The sequence below is a fragment of the Anarhichas minor genome, unplaced genomic scaffold, assembly GCF_050575085.1.
Source record: "Anarhichas minor isolate MPS153535 unplaced genomic scaffold, ASM5057508v1 ptg000025l, whole genome shotgun sequence".
In the NCBI taxonomy this organism is placed as follows: domain Eukaryota; kingdom Metazoa; phylum Chordata; class Actinopteri; order Perciformes; family Anarhichadidae; genus Anarhichas; species Anarhichas minor.
The window spans coordinates 2,773,377-2,795,190 of NW_027466471.1; the positions used below are offsets into that span (position 1 = coordinate 2,773,377).

Genomic DNA, 21,814 nt, shown 5'->3' on the forward strand with positions numbered 1-21,814 from the left:
ATTTTCAACAAAACTACCTGTCAAACAGCCCTTTATACCAAAACCATGAGACTAATCAATAAAATATGGATACTGTGAGAGAGATAAGACTCTGGCAAACACATGTTTTTGTTTGTGGTGTTAAAAATATGAGCTCCAGCGCAATATGCAAAACTGGTACCGTCTGCTTTCTTTGAGAAATGAGTGGTCAGATTTAACATGGAGTCTAATGGAGCAGTTGGTTGGAGTTCATGTCGCTCTGCGGCTCCTTGAGCCAAATGTGTAACTCTGTGGGATTCCAGTCATTTGTCTACGACAAGGACAAGATTAGCTACTTTTAAATCCGAAAATTCTGCATGAAGAGTGAAGATCCTCCCACAGGGTGCTAGCAGAGTGAAGGCTGTCCTTCCATGTCCTCAGCAGTACAGTTAAACAGGGAATTTGATTCAATCCCAGTTTTGATGTGTTTTACGATGCAGAGAACACACCTGCCTGCAACAAGGATCGCACACAACTGTAAAAGACAGAAGCAGAAGTGTCTTGAAACCAATTTGAAGCTATTTTACACAAGTATTCTTATACATTCTCCCTATATTGGATTTCTATACAATAAGAAAGAGGCTTACTTGTGAAATGATTTTAAGTGAGGCATCCTTTTGAATTTTCATGTGTAAAGATTATATATTTTCATCTGTATATTGTGCATCCTCTTCATTTATATTGTGAGTGGTTTGCGTGAGAATGGAGAAATATAGGAGGGATTGTAAAAGCAGGCTGAGGACGGGCCTCGTCATTAAAACATAGTAACCGCAGATGAAAGAAATGTCATGCCTTAACTGCATCTCACAGAAAAGACAACACTGTTCCTCATAAGACACTGCTTAGATTTTGATGCCCATGTGTGTGAAATTCTTTTAAAAGACTTTATTAAAAATTGCATAGTGCATATTCACCCAGCAGATTGAAACTTCACACAGAAGCTTTGCAAAGTGGCAGTGAAAAAAGTGAATAATGTTTTAAAAATACATTTAAATCCGCTCCTATAAAAAAAAAAAAGAAAAGAAGATTGTCCATGCATTTGCTTCAGCAGACAGCGGAGATAAATACATCCATATTTACACAGTGTGTAAGGTGAAAAACAAAAATCGTGTCTTTCTCCATGAATGTTGGACCCCTTCTCTGCTGCTCAGTCACATAAAGTCAGACTGGTCCAGATTACATGTGACAGGACTGATGAAAGTGGGAAATGAATATAATATATAGTTTTTAGTGTGTAGTGGTGCCACAGGGCCTCTGTGGTTCAGGTGTTCACAGTGTTAGCAGCTGCGAGGAGTGAGGAGAACAGAGAGTCTGGTCTTTGCTTCAGCACATCTGGATGGTCAAACTCAGCCACCTGTCGGACAAATCACTTACTGTTAGTCTAGGTTTAGAAGCACATAAACTTTATCTTTATCTTTTTTTTAATCTTTCAAACCTCTCCGTTGTCCATGACCAGAATACGATCTGCGTGCATCACTGTGTTGATACGATGGGCGATGGTGAGCATGGTGCAATCCTGAAAGGCTTCTTTGATGGTGGTCTGGATCAAGGCGTCTGTCTCTGCATCGATGGACGCTGTTGCCTCATCCAAAATAATGATCTGTTGGAGCAGGGGAAGGACCCAAACGCAGTCGCAGATGAGGCAATGGGAACAATTCAATGATTTTATTGAAATGGCTTTCAGAGTCCAAATAAAGCAGGTGGTCTGGCAGACAGGTACACCATGGACAACAAGGAAGGAATGAAAGACGAAACGACAACCAATAATGAGAAGACAGGACTATTGGTACATCTTAAGTGTCTTATTTGTCTTTTCTGCAATCCTCGCTTCAACCGAGGAGCGAGGATGGTTATCTGAGGAGCCATGAGCGAGGAAGAGCAGCCTTCACAGAAGTGTTTTAAGGGCCGACACGCCCCCTTATTGTTCATCAGTTATTTTATTGGACGCTTCAACCAATCGGACTGATCTGATATTTCTTAACATTACTGACATTTCATAGCCAAGTGAAATCACAGATTAAACTCAAGTCATATATTTGATTTGGTTCATTTTTCACCATCTGGTTAAAATATATGTTAATTGTAGGTCTAAACAACAAAAGCACCACAAGCAACTTTTTTTCATTTTGTTTAGAAAGATTTGTCTTTTTATGATCCGTTATTTCCCTCAATAACTTTTATGATGATACAATTGAAGTCAGAGAGAGCAGGAGAGACCTTCCGTCAGCAAGGAAAACTTTTTACATCTTTTGTTTTCATTTCATTCAGTTGTGTAAGGCTGATATTACTGATTGTCAGGTTTAATAAGTTACATATTTTTTAATTTCCCTGAAACATTTGGCCCAATAAATTCTTTCCAGTGTTCAAGAGACACCATAATCATATTTTGGGTTATTTGATAATCGCTTCACGATCAGAATATCAATGAATACAGACGCAAATAATGAATAAATAGACAAATGCATTCTGCCTGTAGAAAACGATTCTGCGCTTATAAGCAGGACACAGAAGACATAAAAAAAATACAGAATGCAGTTATTCAAACAGGCAACAGGCTACAGAGAGGAAACACTGCTGCTCTGGCAGTGATGATAGCTGTGTGTGTTATTTATGCCTCTCGTTCAAGGGGGTTGTTGGAGTTTGATTTATCATAATAGCACCATCAACTATATCCATTTGTTTCAATATATCTAAATGTTTGAAACTCAGATACATGACATCTGCATATTGAGAACTAGTGTGAATATAGTGTGGTCTGAATAGGTCAACATACAAAAAAACAAACATAGGTTTGCCTTAGTACAGTGATCCTGTGTGCAGACACAAACTCCATCAGAAGTCTCTACAGCTGTTAAAGCCCGCTGACAGCTGATCAGCTAATCGGGACAAAACCATGACAGATATGTGGCAGTAGTAATCCAGTGGCCGTTCAGCGGCTGAAAAGTTGGGAAGTGTGTAAATAGCAAGAAATCAGAATAACAGAAATTAATGTACAAACCTTGGAGTTGCGTAGCAGTGCTCTAGCCATACATATGAGTTGTCTCTCTCCTACAGAGAAGTTCTCTCCATTCTCCAGCACTGTTGCCTGTAGTTTCCCCTCCAGTCTGGAGATCTAAGGAAACAAAACAATACTCATAGAACCACTTATACGTCTGCTTCTACCAACTCTAAGAGTAACCTATACTGACTATGATCAAATGATGATATAAAAACCCCAAGTTTGTAAAATAGTCAAAGCTAACAACTAAAAATTGCTACTTACACATTACTGCATCGGCAATAATAATCAAATGATATCATGGTGCAACACTCACGGTGCATTTTCCTACTGTGCACTTTTACTTTGATACATTAAGTACACAAAGCTCATAACACTTCAGTACTTAAACTCAAGTAAGATCTTACATACAGTGACTTTACTTGTGAGTATTTTCACAGTGTGGTATTGCTACTTTTACTTAAGTAAAGAATTGAATACTTTTCCACCAATGCTACGGTTCATAATACATTTGAAAGTAAAGGTTCAATAACATCAATACACCACTGAGACAGGTACTATCTGGTCAGATAACATTTCACTTCAAGATATGCGCGAAGAAATCGCTGCACGCTAGCTAAAAAGATTTAGTCTGGATAACTGATTACACTCTCTAATGAAACTGTTAATGTGCTTCATATTGTCCAGCGAACATACAGAGTCCTTCATGTAGGTCTTCTCCAGCGCCGCCCAGATCTCCTCATCATTGAAGTTATTGAAGGGGTCTAAGTTGTACCTGGAGGAAAGGACATGCACTATCACAGTTGGCGAGCCAGTGACTAACCCACCACAGTGAGAGCAGTGTGTACCTGTGTGTAAACAGAAAGCTCTATGGAGTTAGGGGTTAGCTTAGGTTACCTGACCGTTCCAATGAATAGCACAGGATCCTGGGGAATGATAGACAATTTGCTGCGCAGATCCTGCAGACCAATGGCCGTAATGTCCACGCCATCTATCAGGATGGTCCCTGATGCTGGCTCCACCAGCCTGAACAAAGCCACGCCTAGAGAGGACTTCCCTACAGAAACAAAGAACAGTAACCCTAATGGTTTACAGAGGCAGGTCCCCTTAGGACCCTACAGCCATGTCTCTACAAGTCAACACTCTAATCCAAGTAAGTTCTTTCATTTACACGTCTAAATCCAAAGATGCTATTAAACTGGGCGATCAACATTTGCATTGTAGAAGATATATTATGATCAATATAGACTATAAGTTTTGTGATTTATTGTATTGCATACATGTTGCTTATTATATGATATGACGTATTGAAATAGGTAAAATTGTGTGCATTTAGGACTGTTCAAAATTAAAATCTGATAATTAGTGATAGTTTCCTTCAATCAATCAAATCATTTGAATATGTCTGAGTCATCTTGACATTTTCTGAATTGTCCATTTACACCAAACTCAACCTGCATGAAAAACAAAGTTATGAGTAAAAACTGCTGGAGTCAAGGTTTTACCAGAGCCTGTCCTTCCCACAATGCCCAGCTTCTCTCCAGCTCGGATGAAGAAATCGAGTCCGTTCAGGACAATGGGTGTATTTTCTCGGTACCTCATCTTATAGTCCTGGAAGGTGATGGTTCCGCTCTTCGGCCAATCCTCTGTGACTTGGGCCTCCTTTATTTGCCTGGGGGCATCAGACGTACAACCCTGTACACAATAAACAACAATTACTTTGAGGGAGGGGAAAGGTAGTGTGTCAGAGAAAAATTTACTTCATAGAAGAGAAACTATTAGCTTTAGAAACTGTTGTCCTCGAGTAGTTTAATGGACAGTTTCAAGAAGACCAGTAAAAAAATGGATGGATTGTTGGTAGGTGTCACGCAGCCTGTGTATACAGCAGTGGTGGGCCGTCAGGGCCTTCTCTGCTGGCCTAAACAGAATCACAAAGTTATAGCTATTTTATAATTTAATAATTTTTCTTAAATACACTAAATGTATTGTAATTAATAAAAATATTTTTCCCATTATCTTATTTTCTCATTGCACAGCTACTGTCTTCCTCAGTTGCTCTGCTTCCATTGCAGCTTGTTTTAAGTAGAGCTTTTATCCAATCAGATTTCACCTCTGTGTCTCTAGGTAAGAAGAGAGGCCCAGGCCTGCAGACTCACAAGTGAATCCATGTGCAGTTTAAGTGAATGGGGACGATATTGTTGATTGTCAGAGTGTTCAACCAATCAGATCTTTAGTTTGACATGTTGGGCGTATTCTTTGACACGCCAGAGCCTTCTAGCTGGCCTATAACTACGTCAGCATTACATGCAGCTCAGTTTCCAGGTGCAGCTCTGCAGTGAGGTGCAGCGTGTGCTGTGATTGGTCAGTGGGCGAGCGCGTGACTATCGTGAAACAAAAGTTAAAGTAGCCAGCAAAGCTTAGTCGGAGTAGTGAGAGTTCAAATTGAAAGATATGGAACAAATGATGACTTTTTTTGCATTTTGCTTGGTGTAGATTTTTATATTTTTTACCTAGCTTTGTTTTTTTAACACTCAATGGCTGAACGGATTTATTAGGAGATGTTTCAGCTGCAGGACAGCAATGAAGGCCCAGGTATAAAATGCACGGCACGTCACTGGTATGTGTATCATTCAGCGTCGGAAATACATGAGGGCAAAGGGCAAAACTGCCCCTAAGAAATAGTTTTGCAAAAAATGCCCCCGAACTTTCTAAACAAATAAAAAAATGGAGCGCTTCTTAATCAGACCTGTGACTGCGAGACTGCGGTCAACTCAGCAGACACTTAAATTTTAGTGCACCTATATGCTGAAATCCACGGTAAACGCATTCAAATGGCACAGATCGGGAGCGAGCGAAGGACTTTGAAAGTTAACGGAAAGATTATCGTGAGACAACATCCGGTTTCTTCAGACGAACATCCGGTTTTCAGAATAAGATGCCAACAAAGTATACATATTGCATAATGGAAATTAGATTAAATGAATTATATTCACATCAAGTATAAAACATGCTACCTGCATCTCGTGAGTTAAAGGGAAAATACACCTAAATTGTGCATAAAGTGTCTTTATTCTTGCTGGAAATGAATAATACCTGACTGACAGTCAATTAAGATATTTTACTAAGTAAAAACTGTGAACTAAATTTGTACCTTCAAATGGCACATTTTTAAAATTTTTAAGGTGCTATAAAAATGTTTTTCTCAAAAATTCCACACTGACTAATGCATAAGTTCAGGACAAAAATTGGTAATATCACAATATTTGAGGTGCTACAAAAATATTTTTTCTCAATAATTCCATACAATGACTGATTTATATGTAATCAAGGCATCATTGACTTAATTGTTAATAGTTGTTTAAAACATTTAATAATAATAAATAACCACAAAGAAATAAGAATAAAATTGAATATGATTGTCTGATTCAAGTTTGTTTTTGTTAAAAAAATCTAAGAAAACACTTTGGATCTGTAGACTACTGCTAATAGTCTTATTATTGCCATTTTATGACAATTGCTCATATACTGTAAGCCTAAATAAGTACATTTATTATTTTGAAAAAAAGTTTCAAAAAGTCCCCCAATTTTTTGAAAATGTCCCTGGATTTCAGTCAGGGACAAAACATATGTAACTTTCCTACCCTGGTATCATTATTTTTCAGAGGCAGAGAAGTTTAGAGTCTGACCGTGATGTATTCCTGAAGCCGCTCCACCGAGTTGAATCTAGCCTCCACCTCCGTCGCCAGCCTCGCTGTATACTGAAGAATGCCTGTCAGCTGGACAACACATCAACATCTTTAAATGCACACGTTGCAGTTGCTTTCAGTGTATTTTTACAAAAATAAACCAAAGATTCATTCATTTTCTGTTACAAATTCACCTGTATGGTGTAGAACAAGGCCAAGCCTTTCAAAGACGGACTGATGAAGTCATTACTGCTGAGCACTACGAACAGAGATACTAACAAGATCATGGTTGAAGCCATGGAGTCCAGGCAGAAGGAGAGCCAACGTGTTGCAGAGTAAAACAATAAATAGTGGTTGGAGTTGATGTCATTCAGTGACTTGTACCTACAATGTGATAAAGAACATGCAGGTTTGTGAACATGCATACTGTACCGCCTCACCCCCAATGATCCGTAACGCAGCATTTAAAACGCAGACCAGGTTTAGAGACTCTGACTGAAACATCACCTGCTACTTTTGCACTGCATCTAACGATAAAGCAAGGAAACTCTATGAGTGAGTGTCCTTTGCTTATCGAGAACTGTTGATACTTCAAACTACTTCAAACTTGGCGGTTGTACTGCTGGGGACCCAAGGGAATGCAGTGTGAATTGTGGTGCGATTTGATCAGTAGGTGGCACTACAACAACAAACTTTGCGTTTTGGCCCGAAACTTTGGAGATGTAAGTGAAAAAATTCCCAATGTTTTGTTTGTTGTTCTGTCATAGTTCTGCTATTTTCTTCACTTTACTGAAAGCCAACAATGACCTCATAGGGTAACTTAAAATCAGGTTATAATGCATTATAACAGTTTTTACAACGCGTTACTCGAACTCTCTAATGTATTAGAACTATGGGAATTCTAATACACTATGATTTAAAATTGTGCATCAAAAGAATTACATCAGGATACATTTTAAGTTGTGTCCAAATTGTCACCCCGACAACGCTGCAAACAGCAATATGAGGAGCCACGCAGTTGAGTCATGTCGAGGAACTTTGCTATCTTACAGTCTTATGTGTCTGTCTCTTATGTTGTAGGCATGGATGGTGCTGAGGCCCTGTAGGGTCGAGGTGGTGAGAGAGATGCAGGGAGAACGACTGACGTTCTCCATCCTCTTCATCTGACGGATACTCCTCTGGAAGATACTGTCGATGAATCACAACTGATATATTTAGTTTGCCTTTAAAGAACTCTTGTACTGAACCTGCTTTTAAGACGTGCAACAATTTAAATGATTGTGAATTGCTACCATCCTATTTTCCAAAAGTACCCATACAAATCATTTTTTTCATGTTTAAACTGGTATCAACTCACAAAAGAATGAGGCCGAACAAAGCTCCTATGAAAACCACAGCTGCCAGCATCGGGGGGAAGACTGCCGAGATGGTGACGATGGTGAAGGTGACCAGCAGAGTATACTGGAAGAAAGTGTCTATGTTGAGGGGAAGCATCGTGTCCACCTCCTCTTGATCTTTGGAGAAGCGATTGAGAATGCGTCCTGTTGGCGTCGTGTCAAAGAAACTCATGGGACTGGAGAAGATCTGTGAAAGGAAAACAAAAAAAACGTCATCATAAACGTATATTTATAGGGAGTAGTTAATTTGAGGGTGATGAGGGAGGATGGCATTGCCTTTGTTCATAAAATGACCAAAATGCATCCCCTTGTTAAGCTCCCATCCCTCCTCTCCATCCCCTAGTAGCAGAGTGAGGGCAGGGCCAGAGGGGTTGTTTAATTGAATATGTTAGTCTAGTCTGTCTCACTAATTGATCTGACTGAGGTTTTGGGCAAGTTTGGGCAAGAATCCATGGCCCAGACGATGGTTATGAAATATCCAATATCCATTCTGCTCTCTGGATCGTGCATCCAACAGTACCTTCTTGAACATGGTGTCGTGGAGTTTGGTGGCCGCATTCAAGGTCACCCAAGTTAAGGAGAAGCATTTGATGACGGCAAGTGTCACCATGACGACCACCATCACAGCATAAATAATTTGGTAGAAGCGCAGGTGAGGGTTTTGTGAGACGTCTCCTTGGTTTGAGGTTGTGTTATTGGATGACTTAAAAAAACAGAAAATATATGATGTTAGTGGAAACCAGGTCCAGAGAGACAATTTATCAACGCAACATATTTTTTTTGAATATTTTTCATACTATTGTGAATACAATCGTCAACAATTGGTGCAGATATGTGGAAATAAAATATTTCATCACATATTTAGCACAGTTTACTACAGTTATACAGTTAAGTTCCATCTGTTCAATATAAGCACACCGCCTCTATCGCTGCCAATATAGACAAAGCCAGTTTGGTTCAGCCGTAAACACAGACAGTGAAGTTATGTGAGGTAAAAGAATTTGCAGAGCACATGCAGCAATACCAACATCTGTGCACATCTGACCAACTATGTGAAAAAAAGTGTGTAGCTGTTGGATTGTCGGTTTTGGAAAAGGTAAAACAGACACTCTTTGAAGAGACCTATTCACAACCCTCAGACTTTCCATAAAACATGCCCATTGGAGCATGGAATAATCTTTATTGTTTCCAGCTGTGGGAAGTCACACACTTACTGAAAACACATTCAAATGAAACCAGGGGTGTGTGTATGTATGTATGTATGTATGTGAGAGAGAGAGATATGGTTCTCACCCCGTCACCCTGCCCCAGCCAGAAGCTGAGCCACCAGTTGCTGAAGGCTGTGGATCCAATCATCAGGAAGTAGTTGAGGATGGTAAGGAAGCTTACTGTGTAGCCTGCAGCACAGTCACATCAAACATCATCAACCAGGTTGTCCATGTGTAAATTGTGTATTATTGCATATATCATGACAATGCATTTGTGTGTGTGTGTGTTTTTGGTGTTCAAACCTCCAGCTGCCTTGCAGTATTGCTGGTAGACTCTCCAAGAGACGACACCTTCTGTGGTGGACTCCTGACTGACCAGCTGATCATCGACAGGTGCTTAAGAGGAAGAAAAGTGAAAACCACTGAAGGAAGGGGAGAGATGTGATGATTGTTGAAATATGGGAATAAATGGGGAAAAACAAGAACGATCTTGAGAGAGAAGCTGTGCCGGCCCTTCTGGCCACTTAACGCACACATCCTTTGTCTTTCACGTTCCCACATTAAAATGGAACCAAATGAGTCCGACATGCTTGCAGAGACTGGATGTGTTAGATCTGAACTTCACTGACGTCAGAGTTATTATTGAATACGTTTTCCAGACTTACATCTTTGGTTAGTTGTCATTCCATCGTCCATTTCAAGCGACATATCAAATGCTGAAAGAGAACACAGATGTGGAAGGGAGATATCAATAAAATGACAGAAGAAATATCTGTCATCTTTATGCTGTAGACCGTAATAAGGACACACATGCCTAAATAAAACAATGATACGAGTATATTAACAGTCAGGATTGTAGATTTGTTGCCCTGTCTTCTATTGTTTTACAGAGCTTTGACAAAGTTCACTGTCCTTTCTTTTGTCGACCAAGGTCCCTTTGTTACCTCGATGGACAGCTGGCTACCTTTTACCTCCTCCTTGTTATGTATTGACACGAATGGCACTTTGGTCCACAAAGAATTGTGCTAAAAGTAAAGCAGAATTGTATAGAATATCCCCAACTGCTGATGCTCTCTAAATTGCTTTCAGACAGTAACGTGCAACACTTCCAGGTTGTCTTTGTACTAAACTCTATGATAATCTCCAGCCTTGTTTTCGTTAAAATTTAACTTAAGTGATGAATTGCGGCATCTAAAATGATCCCATATCAACTATTTTAGATGAAAAAAACAAACATGTTTTCTTGATTCCATACCTGGGTTCACTAACCCACTGTCAGTGCTTTCTCTTAGCTCAATGTCCCTCAGCTGGGCAGCGTCTTGGGGAGACACTTCCTCCTCCTCATTCGGAGTCTGAATGACAAAGCAAAAGCGCAGTGATATTGCCGAGTCTGGACAAGTTGACGACAACTCACTTCCACCCTAAAGTAAATGATGAATCGTTAACTAGTCGAAGACATGGTTCTGCCTCCTATAAACCTCCGACACATTTGGTTTACAGCTTACGTGCATCGGTTTAATGTTTTTAAGCTAAAACCCAATAAAGAACCGGTGTAAGGTTTCGCAGCTATTAAAACATGGAGGAAAGACAAAAAAAGCTATAGTACATTAGAGTTTTGTACTGTAGATTTCCGTGTTTACCTCGGGCTGTTCCATCTGGTATTTGCTGATGAGCTGAGCATAGCGTGCATTGGCTTTCATTAGGTCCTGGTGGTTTCCAGCCTCCTGCACCTCGCCATCATCCAAAAGCATAATGTCATCACAGAACTCCAGATACTGACAGACACAAGTGAGGACAACCATGTCAACAAAACATCTCAGCACTGTGGCCCGAGTTCTACCCAACGTAGTCTAAACAGCACGTGTTTACATACAGTATATGACACTTGGCAGACGCTCTTATCTTGTGGTGTACAATTCACGATACTGTACTAATGGCTGCAATCAGAAATCAGAAACCACTTACTGGTGTTTGATTTGCTGTTACTTTGGGGTTCACCACAATAGGATGGATCTTCAAATCATTTTTTTATGTGTTTTAAACAAGTATGCAAATTTAATTGAGAAATGTAATTCTTAATATTAAGCTATTTAGGATTGACTATCTGCTAAAGAATAAAGCTGTGTCTACCTGGAGCTGGTGTGTAATCAGTATGATGGATTTTCCATGGAGCTCTTTCTTAATGCATTCCTCGAAGATGTGTTTCCCCACATGGGCATCGACAGCAGATAGTGGATCGTCAAGGAGGAAGATGTCCTTATTGGAGTAGACAGCTCTGGCTAGACTGATCCTCTGCTTCTGCCCCCCTGACAGATTCAGCCCTCGCTCGCCAATCTGCCAACAAAACAGCAGAAAGCTGATAAGATCACCGACAACACGTCACGATATGGTACATTACAAAATCTGCTTTTCTAATCACTAAAACTAATCACAGCTTAAGATTAAGTCAGAAACATCCGTCAGACTTGGAACTGATCCCAAATTGTGTCGCAAATTTGGATATGCTAAACTCAAACCTAAATGAATAGGTCTAGTATTCAACTTGTAATTGTTTAGTTCTGACTCAGACTTGAACATACCATTTATTTACATCATGCAATACTTTTTTTTGTAAAATGACTGTACTTTGCACAGTAGATGATTGTTCCTGTCTCACTGAACATCTGGTTTTATTTTCGGTTTCATGAATGAATTGCAATAGTAGACAGTGAAAAATAACATTTGACAGTTTGTAGTCATTTTTTGGGAAATTCAATGCTGTACAAAACAATTGTTCAAAGAAAGAAAAGTGAAGTGAATTATTGATCGATACCAACTAATGTTTACCTCATTCCATCTTTTGTTAATGCTAATGTCCACAAGGAGTTTCCTACCCCTCTTCAGAGGGTGTTAGTGTTAAAAGTTCCACTCAGCTTGTAAGAAATCATTCAAAAGCAAAACAAACATTCAGCTCGGGGAGTTTTGAGTACAGCAGAAAGCCCTCACCTCAGTTTGATCACCATATGGGAGGATATCCAGGTCAGCTCTGAGACTGCAGCCATCCACAACTCTGTTGTATCTGTGGAGGAAGACAATCAGTTACCTTAATGTCAAGAGACAGCGGCGTATAGTGTATTCAACTGAGCCATTTTAAAGATGAGATTTGAATATTTAATTCAGTTAACTTAAATGATTACATACTTGAACTGGTCAAGAGGTTCTCTCATCAGGATGTTTTCTTGAACAGTCCCATGAAATATCCAGGCCTGCTGGGAAACGTAGGCAAACGTCCCATCAGCTGTGAGGGAGCCCTGCTGAAGGTGCATCTAAAATATAAAAGTGAGCAGACCACCATGAGGAAACCTGTTCGTTACATGGCATCAGTTAGATCTGGTTTATCGAAATGTAAATAAGGACCATCATTTTTACATAACTGTAACAGAGTGGTAATAAAATGGTAAAAATCAACAGCCGATAGAAACGTCAAACATTATGTCAGGAACTTGCAGGGATTGTAAAAGAGAATAAAGAACAAAAAAGACAAAAGGAGGCGCCAACCTGTTCCAAAATGCTGGAAATCAGTGACGTCTTTCCACTCCCCACATTCCCACAGATTCCAAGCAGGTTGCCCTTCAGGAGATAACACAGAGAGAGTTTGGGTTTAACCTTTAACCCTATCTAGATCACCTTATTTATTCTCACCAGTCGTAAAACACACCTTAGGCAGTGTGAAGGAGATGTTTTTCAGGGTTGACAAGGTTTCAGTCTCCCCATTAACTGAGATGATGGGTAGAGAGTCTGGCTGGTTGGCTCGTTTGTTCCAGGAAAGTGTTGCATTTTTCATCACTACGGCTGAATCACTGTCTTCTCTCTGGATCAGGTAGGGCTCTGGATTCTGGATCAGCAATATTTTCTGAAATAGCCAAACATTGCATTTATAAGCGCTTTTTTTTAACTGTAAAAATTTGATTTTAAGTGTGAACTTGTTCCACAACAGCAACAAACACAATGAAAGCTGGCAATAAAGTTGTAGCAAAGAAGATAGCTCCAATAACAATGAAAATGGAAAAACAATGTGGTAACAATACAAATTTTCATATTTTAGAGATTAAAGGCAAGTGTGAAGTTTGCACTGCAGGTTGGTGTGCATGTTAAAACTCCATACAAGCTGTTAATGTTTGAAATGAATAATGATAAAATAAAAACTATATCATGTTAGTCTTCAGATTATGAGCTTTGGTGGGGAGGCCATATTTACAAATCATTATCTATCATCACTAGAAGGCACAACCTTGCAGTTCGTATGGTTGGATGACATCACAGCAAGATGACTTTATGCAAGATCAGAGTAATAATGAATACCGTTGCCAGCTGAGCAGGACAAAAAGAGAGTTTACCCTCAGTCCTTTTAGTGAAACAGCAGCCTCAGCCAGGGTCTTCGCAGACATAGGCATAAGAGTCATGCAGAACCTCAAGGAGTTGAAGATGGCGATGGTGGTGAAGGCCTGTCCATTAAAAAGAATGATGATCACACTATACAACACTGACATTTATTTTCAGTACATCAGTACAGTATCAACCATGTAAATCACACATATGGGCATGATGGCAATGGTTGTTGTACTGCACTGCTGCAGTACTCACATCAGTTGTGTTGAGCTTCAAGCTCAACGAAGTGTGTACAATGAAGGTGAGAATGGTGGCCAGGGTGGGGATGATGCCGACGATGCTGATATTGGCGTTCTGGACGTAACTGACCTTCTGCAGTTCTTTCATCTCATTTTTCCGGAAGCCTAAGAGAGATAGCATCACATGTTTGGGGAACAATTTCAGTTGTTTTTAAACTTTACTTCTACTTATATTAGCTGACACCAAAAGGTGGAGGCAAGGGCATATGGGAGCTCAATCCTAGATTCCTGTTTTGCATATATAAGCAGCTCGTTCTATATCAGTGGAAGGTGGAGTGTATGTAGCCTCATTTTCAGCCTCTGGTGCCTCTGGCAGCATGGCTATGTGATTTGTTTTTATCAAAAACGAATACAAAACAAGATCCAGATTGCTGTAAAAAGGTGCACATAATTTCCCTTGAACTTTGCCGTTTTGCTCCATGGAAAGTAGCACACGCGACTTTCAAGATTGGGTTTGTGTTTATACAAAAGGACTGTATAAATGATTAACATGATATTTGATATTCAAGAAAGGTTAAAAACATGTTTGACCGGATGACAAAGTCTCTCTAACTTCATACCTGTGATCTTCTTTTCAAAGGAATCTTCCCAAGCGTACATCTTGATGAGCTTGATACTGTTGATAATCTCATTCATTGTGCAAACACGGCTGTCGTTTATCAGTACAGTATTCAATCTGAGTGTTTTAAGTAGTTTGCCAATGCCATACTGAAAGCAGAAAAAATATGAATCTTTGTGTCAATTGTAAACAAGCCACAAAAGAGCAAATACAGAGACGCTAGTGTTGTCCACGTTGATGGCTAAATTAGTTAAAATGAATTAGTTAGAAAGCTTTAAATATTTGCCAACTACTAGATAAAATGCATTTTTGTTTATAACCTTTGATTATTGCAGTACCTCTTTTTAGCTCTGATTGTGATGTGGCTCGATTAAATCTGAATCCATTTATTTTACACTGCTCATGACAAAAATGTCGAATTAATAACCGTTTGTGTGGTTTCCAATGTACAGACCTGTACTGGGATGAAGATGAGGTAGGTGCAGACTCCAGTCAGTGCGGTGTAGCCCAGAATGTAGCAGGCATAGACAATACACACAATAAAGAGCATTGGGATGGGCACTATGAAGCTCCCCATCACTACTGCCTCGAATAATGTGTGGCCAACGTTGGTCAAAACACCCATCATCTGGACGGGAGAGAAGGGGAGAGAGACTGTAATCTACATTTGCCAAGATCGCTTTGCCAAGGCAAGTTGCTTGAACTAATGGTGAGAACTGTAAGAAGATTGTAGAAAAGTATGAAAGCATAAAAGTATAACTATTACAACATATAACCGGTTTTATTTCATGATAGAAACTGCATAGACTGCATATATAAAATAGAAACTCAAGCCTTGTATGATCCTTACATCCTGTGTTTGCCCTTAAAACAGGATGACACGTGTGTGAGTGACGCATGAAACCAGGGGAGGTACTAGTCTCAGACCAGCATAAAAGCAGCAGCATAACTGAGGGAACTCAGTCTTCACCCCGAGAGGTGACTGGAAGACACTTCTGCTATCAGAAGAAGAGCCGGTTCCAGCATAGAGACCGGATCACACTTCTATTAGAAGAACACTAGGCTTAAAGGTCTTACACCCTTAGGGGTGGCTGGAAGACGCTTCTGCTATCAGAAGCCGGCATGGAAAAAAAATGAAAAACACAGAGAGAGCTGACAGAGAGCCGGTTAACAGCAGGATTGTCCGCATTACCTTTTGTAGCACTGAGACCATTTCATTGAATTCAAATTGTTGTACGTGACTTTAATAAAACCACAGCCTTACCATTTGTAAGTGACTAGGATCCAAACTAAGTACTCTGATTCTTTAGAATAATTTAACCCTCTTCCCCTGTCCATGAAAAGTATGATACACAGGTGACCCTATGAACTTAAGGTAAGTTCCCTGGGTGAAGACTTGGCAGTGTTAGTCAAAAATGGTGAGAAACTTAAAATAGGCAATAGTAAAGTATAGACGATCGATATAACTATTCATACTGGGTTTTAGGGTTGCATCCTACTGAGAGCGCCTAGGGTGTAGCCGTACAAAATTCTCAGAAAGACAATAATTCCGAAATCCTAACGATTCAGCTACGGGGTGAGATAAAAGGCCGAAGGTATTTTTCTGACACCTCTGTGGGACACTAAAACCCACTAAGGTTGGTCGGATTACCGACGGAGTTACCACCGTGTTAGGTGCGAGCCTGCCCTGCTTTCCCGCTCATGCTACAGAACATACAGTATATTGCCAGGGGCCATTCCAGGTTCCAGGGGACTGGGTAATAGGCTTCACAAAGTAGAGCAAAGTCAATTCAGCTGGTTTAATCTTGTTTAAAGACAAAGTGAAACCAATCACACATTTGTTTCATCATGACCATGTATGCAGCCTTTCAGTATTTCACACTAAAAGTCCCACTAGCCATATTTTCTTTTTACACACGACCATGTTTCAACAGGTTAATCAAAAATATCCAGCAAGTTTGGTGATGTTTGGACTAACTATCTTCGATATATGACCAAATTTGTCCCATGCACATGTTAAAAACTAGTCTCGCCCTCTATTGAGTGATTTTGAAACATTTTCACACACGTGGTTTAACATTGTCATGAAACATAGCCTGCACGTTTTGTATTGATTAGACAAACAGTTTCTGATTTATAGACCAATTTGGGTTGTGCCACACTCATCTATTGTATTTGAAGCGCTACCTAGTGGTCGATTCGACTGAAACTTATTTCAGGTACTGTTGTAGATACACCCTGCAAGATGATTGGCCAAACAATTGTTGAGTTAGGTATATAAATGTGGTGAGGCAGGACCCCTGGAAGTTCATTGGTCAATACCTTGAAAGCTTTATAATATATCAACAAGGTTTTGATCATTTTGTTTAGCTTGGTCCAATATTGATTCACAGGCAATTTGGTAGCAATCAGATCTACATTTAAGGAGGAGATGACAAAAATGTATGTTTCAAAAATTCCAAATGGAGAAAAATGTAGTGGGCGAACTTATATGGTCAGAGTGTGTCAAATTTCAAATCAATCTGACTTGATGGCGAAAGTTCGCAGCCTTTTTTGTGTGTTGGCACATTACTGCGCCACCATGTGGCCGAAGTCAGATTTCTTTGGCCAAGTTTCTATTTCTTGCCATTTCCAGCTCACAGGGAATCCCTTTGGAGCTAGAACCCTAAAAATGCAATAATATCGACTAAAATGTTAGATGAAAAGAAATATATATACTGTATATATATTCAAGAAGGGCATTCTTTGTCTTTAAACTTGACAGATCGTCCACATTAAAAATACATATTAAAAAAAACTTTTTGACCTGACTGACCCCAGTTTAAATGTTAAACTCCACAAATCTAAAACAGACATAAGGTATATTGAAAATATATATTTTTTTACACTACTTTCTACAGTTCACCAAGAGTAAGAAGATCTCTCAAACGATGGGCAAAGAGATTTTGGTGTATGAGATCGCTTTCCTAGAGAAATGCAGGAACCCTACCTCTCCCATTGAAATGCCGCTGTGAACCCGCAGAGAGATGACTTTCTGAAAGGCCACTGAAGAGAAGGCTCCCTTCAGTCTGACTGCAGTGCGCAGGTTCAACGCCCACATCAAGGATAACAGGAAGGCTTTGGAGAACTCAGTGGCGAACAAAGCGAAGGCCAGACCAACACCGTAGGATACTGTGGACTTCCCTGGGTCCTCATTATAGTTCAGGATCTCATAGATCAGAACAGCCTGAGAGGACAGAGATGTTTGTAACACACAAAAGAGCATTAAATATTAAACAACCTTTACATTTGTGTCATAAAACCTTTGTGATGTCGCCCATAAAGCCTTTAATTGCATTTCTTGACCATTTTTCTGCATAATGAGAAGTTCTACTTTTCATACTTTAAGTAAATTTAGCTGATTATATCTGGTATTTTAACCAAGTAAAGTTTTGAACGCAGTTATTTTACTTTTAGTGGAGTATTTTACAGTGGTATACTTGCACTTTTACTTAAGAAAAATATCTGAATACTTCTTCCACCACATTTACAGTGAATGTGATATTAGGAAAAACTTCAGAAAAGGCTCCTGGATCTGGTATCCAATAGAGGAGGCACTGGTACTGGTACTGATATTTAGCTTCAAATGTAATTACCGGGCCCAGAAACGCTGCCACCATGGCAAGGACACCAACAGTGACAGAGAGAATCAGCCTGGTTCTTTGAAAGCGAAGGATTACTCGGACCAGAGAGGCCTTCTCCAGGCCCACCTTTGCGACCTCTTCCTCCCAAAGTCTGTGGAGTCTGTGCACAACACACAATATTCACCATATTAAATTATGAATCAAGTAAAACAGTGACACACACACACACACACACACACACACACTTTCCTAGCATTGTCCTGAGTAATTTACAGGTACGAATATCAGGCTTGTAATGTCTATGAACATCTGTAAATAACTATAAATATACTGTCCTGTATTCATTGCATCAAATGACAGTAGAGAAATGTGGGGGAGCCCACGGATCAACAAGAGTGTCAAACCTTTCTCCGCTGATGTCGGCTACATCAAAAGGAGACAGGTTGAGAGAGCTCATGTCCAGCTTATTCTTGAACAAGGCCCACATCATGGGGATCATCCAGGTAAAAGTTGCAAAGGACAGGAAACCTGCATTGTCCAGAGGGTGAGACCTAGACATGGAAACATCACCCAATATGCAATGGGGGCCAGTACAGTCTGCTAACATGTCACCTTACATTTATTTATCAAATGAAATATAGCAGTATCAAAACAAGACAAAAGATGTCATCAATGGCACTGACTGAGATGAGGACCAGCGGAAGGGTTTGAGGGTCTGAAGGCTCTGGCTGTATTTTCCAAACAGGGTAGGGTAGGATTTTTCTCTGTTGTCTAAATCAGTATGTTCTGAACTGGAGGCCACAGACCCAGTTGTCTGTTGGAAAATATCTTCCTGCAGAAGAGTCAAAAACACAAAGAGACAGAGTGAAAGAATCAGACAGAAAGAGAGTAAGAGACAGATGGTGAGGATAAGGAGAGAGAGACAGAGCCTTTTGTCAATATTCCAACTAAAGTATTCTCAAAAAGTGGATTAAGCAAATTCGCATTAAAAAAACAGAATGCAGGAGAAACAATAGAAGAGGAAATTATCTCAGGCAGTGAATGCCACATGTAAAGAGGCTGGGAGCGTACCGTTTGTTCCAATTCTATGAAAGAGACTCCTCGACTGTCGTTCCTTTCCATTGAAAAGTCTTCCATCATTTTGTCCTGTACCGAGGGAAAGAAACATGCAGCGTCACTATTGTACTTGCCAACAAGACATTTTAAGTACAAACATTGCTTGAAGCCTACTAACCAAATACTTTTAACAGCATCAATATGGAGGGCATAACCATTTCTCATTCTGCTGTGCAACAGTCTAACGCAGTGGTGGGCCGTCAGGGCCAGCAAAGCCTTACCTGCTGGCCTAGATAGAATCACAAAGTTATAGCTATTCTACAATTTTATTATTTTTCATAAATGCACTACATGTATTCTAAATATTTGTTCTCATTAGTTTATTATCTCACTGCAGCGCTGCAGTGCTGGAAGCAGCGCTGCTTCCAGCACAGCTTGTATGAAGTAGAGCTTTTATCCAATCAGATTTCGACCCTATGCTCTCTAGGTAAACAAAATCTGCTCAGAGGCCTTCAAACTTACAAGTGAATCCCTTTGCAGTTTAAGTAAATGGTGACGATATTGTTGATTGTCATAGTCTTCAACCAATCAGATTTTTAGTTTGACATGTTGGGCGTATTCTTTGACATATAAGAGCCTTCTAGCTGGCCTAGCAGAGTACGTCAGCATTAACGTGCGGCTTAATTGGTCAGTGGGCTAGCCTGACATGTTGGGTGGTGACAATCCCAATATCTACTGCCTCTGTCGAGCGGACATTTTCAGCCCTCAAACGCATTAAAACATATTCAAGAAATACAACTGGGGAGGCTCAACTGTCATCACTGGCGTCCATGAATCGAGAAGGACCTCTTGCTGGAACTGAACCGCACCGATGTTCTTTACTCATTTCTAGCTAGATGCTTCATGTATTATAACTGATGACAAGTCACAAGGCATTACAACTGTGACCAAAATACTTTACTTGGTCAAATGTCAAAAATGTACCCGCATTGCAAGAAAGGTTATAAAGTCCAATTAAAAGCAAGAAGCAAGATTGTAATGATTTCGATAAGGCTCAGGCAGAGGCATGCAGAATGTCAAACTGCATTATCATCCTCGACCCCACCCTCTCTTTCCTACCCCACGCCAACCACATCACCAAGACTGCCTTCTTTCACCTGAGGAACATTGCACGCCTCCGACCTTCCCTGTCCTCTGCCACCACCGAAATTCTCATCCATGCCCTCATAACCTCCAGACTCGACTACTGCAACAGCATCCTCTATGGTTCTCCCAACAAAATCCTCAATAAACTCCAATATGTTTAGAACTCTGCCGCTCGACCGCTCACTTCCACCCGCCGCTATGAACACATCACCCCGGTCCTTCGCAACCTCCACTGGCTCCCGGTCAAATACAGAATAGACTTCAACATACTACTCACCACCTACAAAGCCCTAAACAACCTGGCCCCTCCCTACCTTTCAGACCTCCTCCCCCTCCACGCCCCAACCCGTTGCCTCAGGTCCACCGGTGCAAACACCAAGCGCCGGACCTGGGGTGACAGGGCCTTCTCAGCTGCTGCACCTCCCCTCTGGAACGCCCTCCCCATCCACATCCGTGAGGTTCCCTCCCTATCATCATTCAAACAAGCCCTCAAAACCCACCTCTTCAACCTCGCCTTCACCCTACCCTCCCATTCCATTCCGCACAGCTTCTCCAGTTATTCTTTTTTTTAACCAAAATGTTCTGTTTGTTTTGTTTGCTCCTCTGTCTTTATTTGTTTTGTTTGTTTGTTCTGTTTGTCTTTGCCCTGTAAAGCGTCTTTGGGTATTTAGAAAAGCGCTATCGAAATTCGATGTATTATTATTATTATTAAACTTGTAAATATACATTTGTATACATTTTATATGTATACCACCCATATTGTGTTGATACATTCTCCCTATATTTAAACTTTGCACTTTCATTTCTTACATTCCCATTTGTTACTTGCGTGACTTGAAATTTCAACACCTGAAAATACAATGTGTCAATGAATTACAGAAATCCTATGTGCCTGTGGCGGCCACTGCCTCACAATTAAAGTTACCTGTCTGCTGAGTTCCTCTTCCTGGTCTGACAAAAGATTGGGCTGAGGGTGGAGCCTGATTTTATACAGCTGAGCCAAGGACAATACCAAGAGGTCTGACAGCATAGGGGGGATCTGGACGGTTTTGTGTTTACCTTGTAGTTCTTGTCTGTGTTGTCCTCCCCTGTATGCTTTTGTTGGTTTGGTCAGCCAGTATATAGGTTTCCCTCAGTTTCATTCTAGAGGTTTGAGCACTGCCAGGCACCAGAAATGGTACAACATGTTATCACTGCCTGTATTAGACACAGCGCAGGAAGGAGGGGCATGCTGGGAGAAATGCAAAGACTAGGGATGAGAGGAAGAGAGTTGAATAATATAATTGAGTGGGGATCTAGTAATCTGGGAAGAAGGTGCTTTACAAACTTTTTGCGAGCAACGGGTCTGATGGGAAAAGTTTAGTAGTTGGGAACATAGGAACTGACCGGAAGATGGCAGTAATGCAACAAAAAGGATGCAAGCTGCCGTTAAACACAACAGAAGAAGAAGATTCTA

The 21,814-nt window shown here is 40.4% G+C and overlaps 1 protein-coding gene across 1 annotated transcript; it reads right to left on the bottom strand.

Annotated features, from left to right (window-relative positions):
• Positions 1-1,170: 1,170 nt before the first annotated feature.
• On the bottom strand, positions 1,171-19,296 carry LOC142957668 (ATP-binding cassette sub-family C member 12-like). The gene is made up of 30 exons (XM_076099618.1): positions 19,228-19,296; positions 18,840-18,988; positions 18,561-18,707; positions 18,169-18,316; positions 17,523-17,759; positions 14,988-15,161; positions 14,535-14,682; positions 13,931-14,079; positions 13,684-13,791; positions 13,005-13,199; positions 12,845-12,916; positions 12,488-12,612; positions 12,293-12,365; positions 11,438-11,641; positions 10,948-11,082; positions 10,563-10,659; positions 9,973-10,023; positions 9,611-9,703; positions 9,290-9,496; positions 8,620-8,819; positions 8,060-8,286; positions 7,753-7,890; positions 6,897-7,086; positions 6,703-6,792; positions 4,522-4,711; positions 3,914-4,073; positions 3,713-3,791; positions 3,017-3,130; positions 1,454-1,618; positions 1,171-1,372 (listed from the first exon to the last, which is right to left on the bottom strand). Exons 1-30 carry the CDS (start codon positions 19,294-19,296, stop codon positions 1,280-1,282), a joined length of 4,227 nt encoding a protein of 1,408 aa, XP_075955733.1. The 3' UTR covers positions 1,171-1,279.
• Positions 19,297-21,814: the final 2,518 nt, after the last annotated feature.

Excerpts from the sequence above, each read along its gene's own strand:
- LOC142957668 (XM_076099618.1), bottom strand. The coding sequence starts at position 19,296 with ATGATGGAAGACTTTTCAATGGAAAGGAACGACAGTCGAGGAGTCTCT. Across the intron at positions 18,708-18,839 it reads TTCCGCTGGTCCTCATCTCA|GTCTCACCCTCTGGACAATG; the intron begins GTCAGTGCCATT and ends TTCCATGTCTAG. Across the intron at positions 4,712-6,702 it reads GGCTTCAGGAATACATCACG|GGTTGTACGTCTGATGCCCC; the intron begins GTCAGACTCTAA and ends TATTGTGTACAG.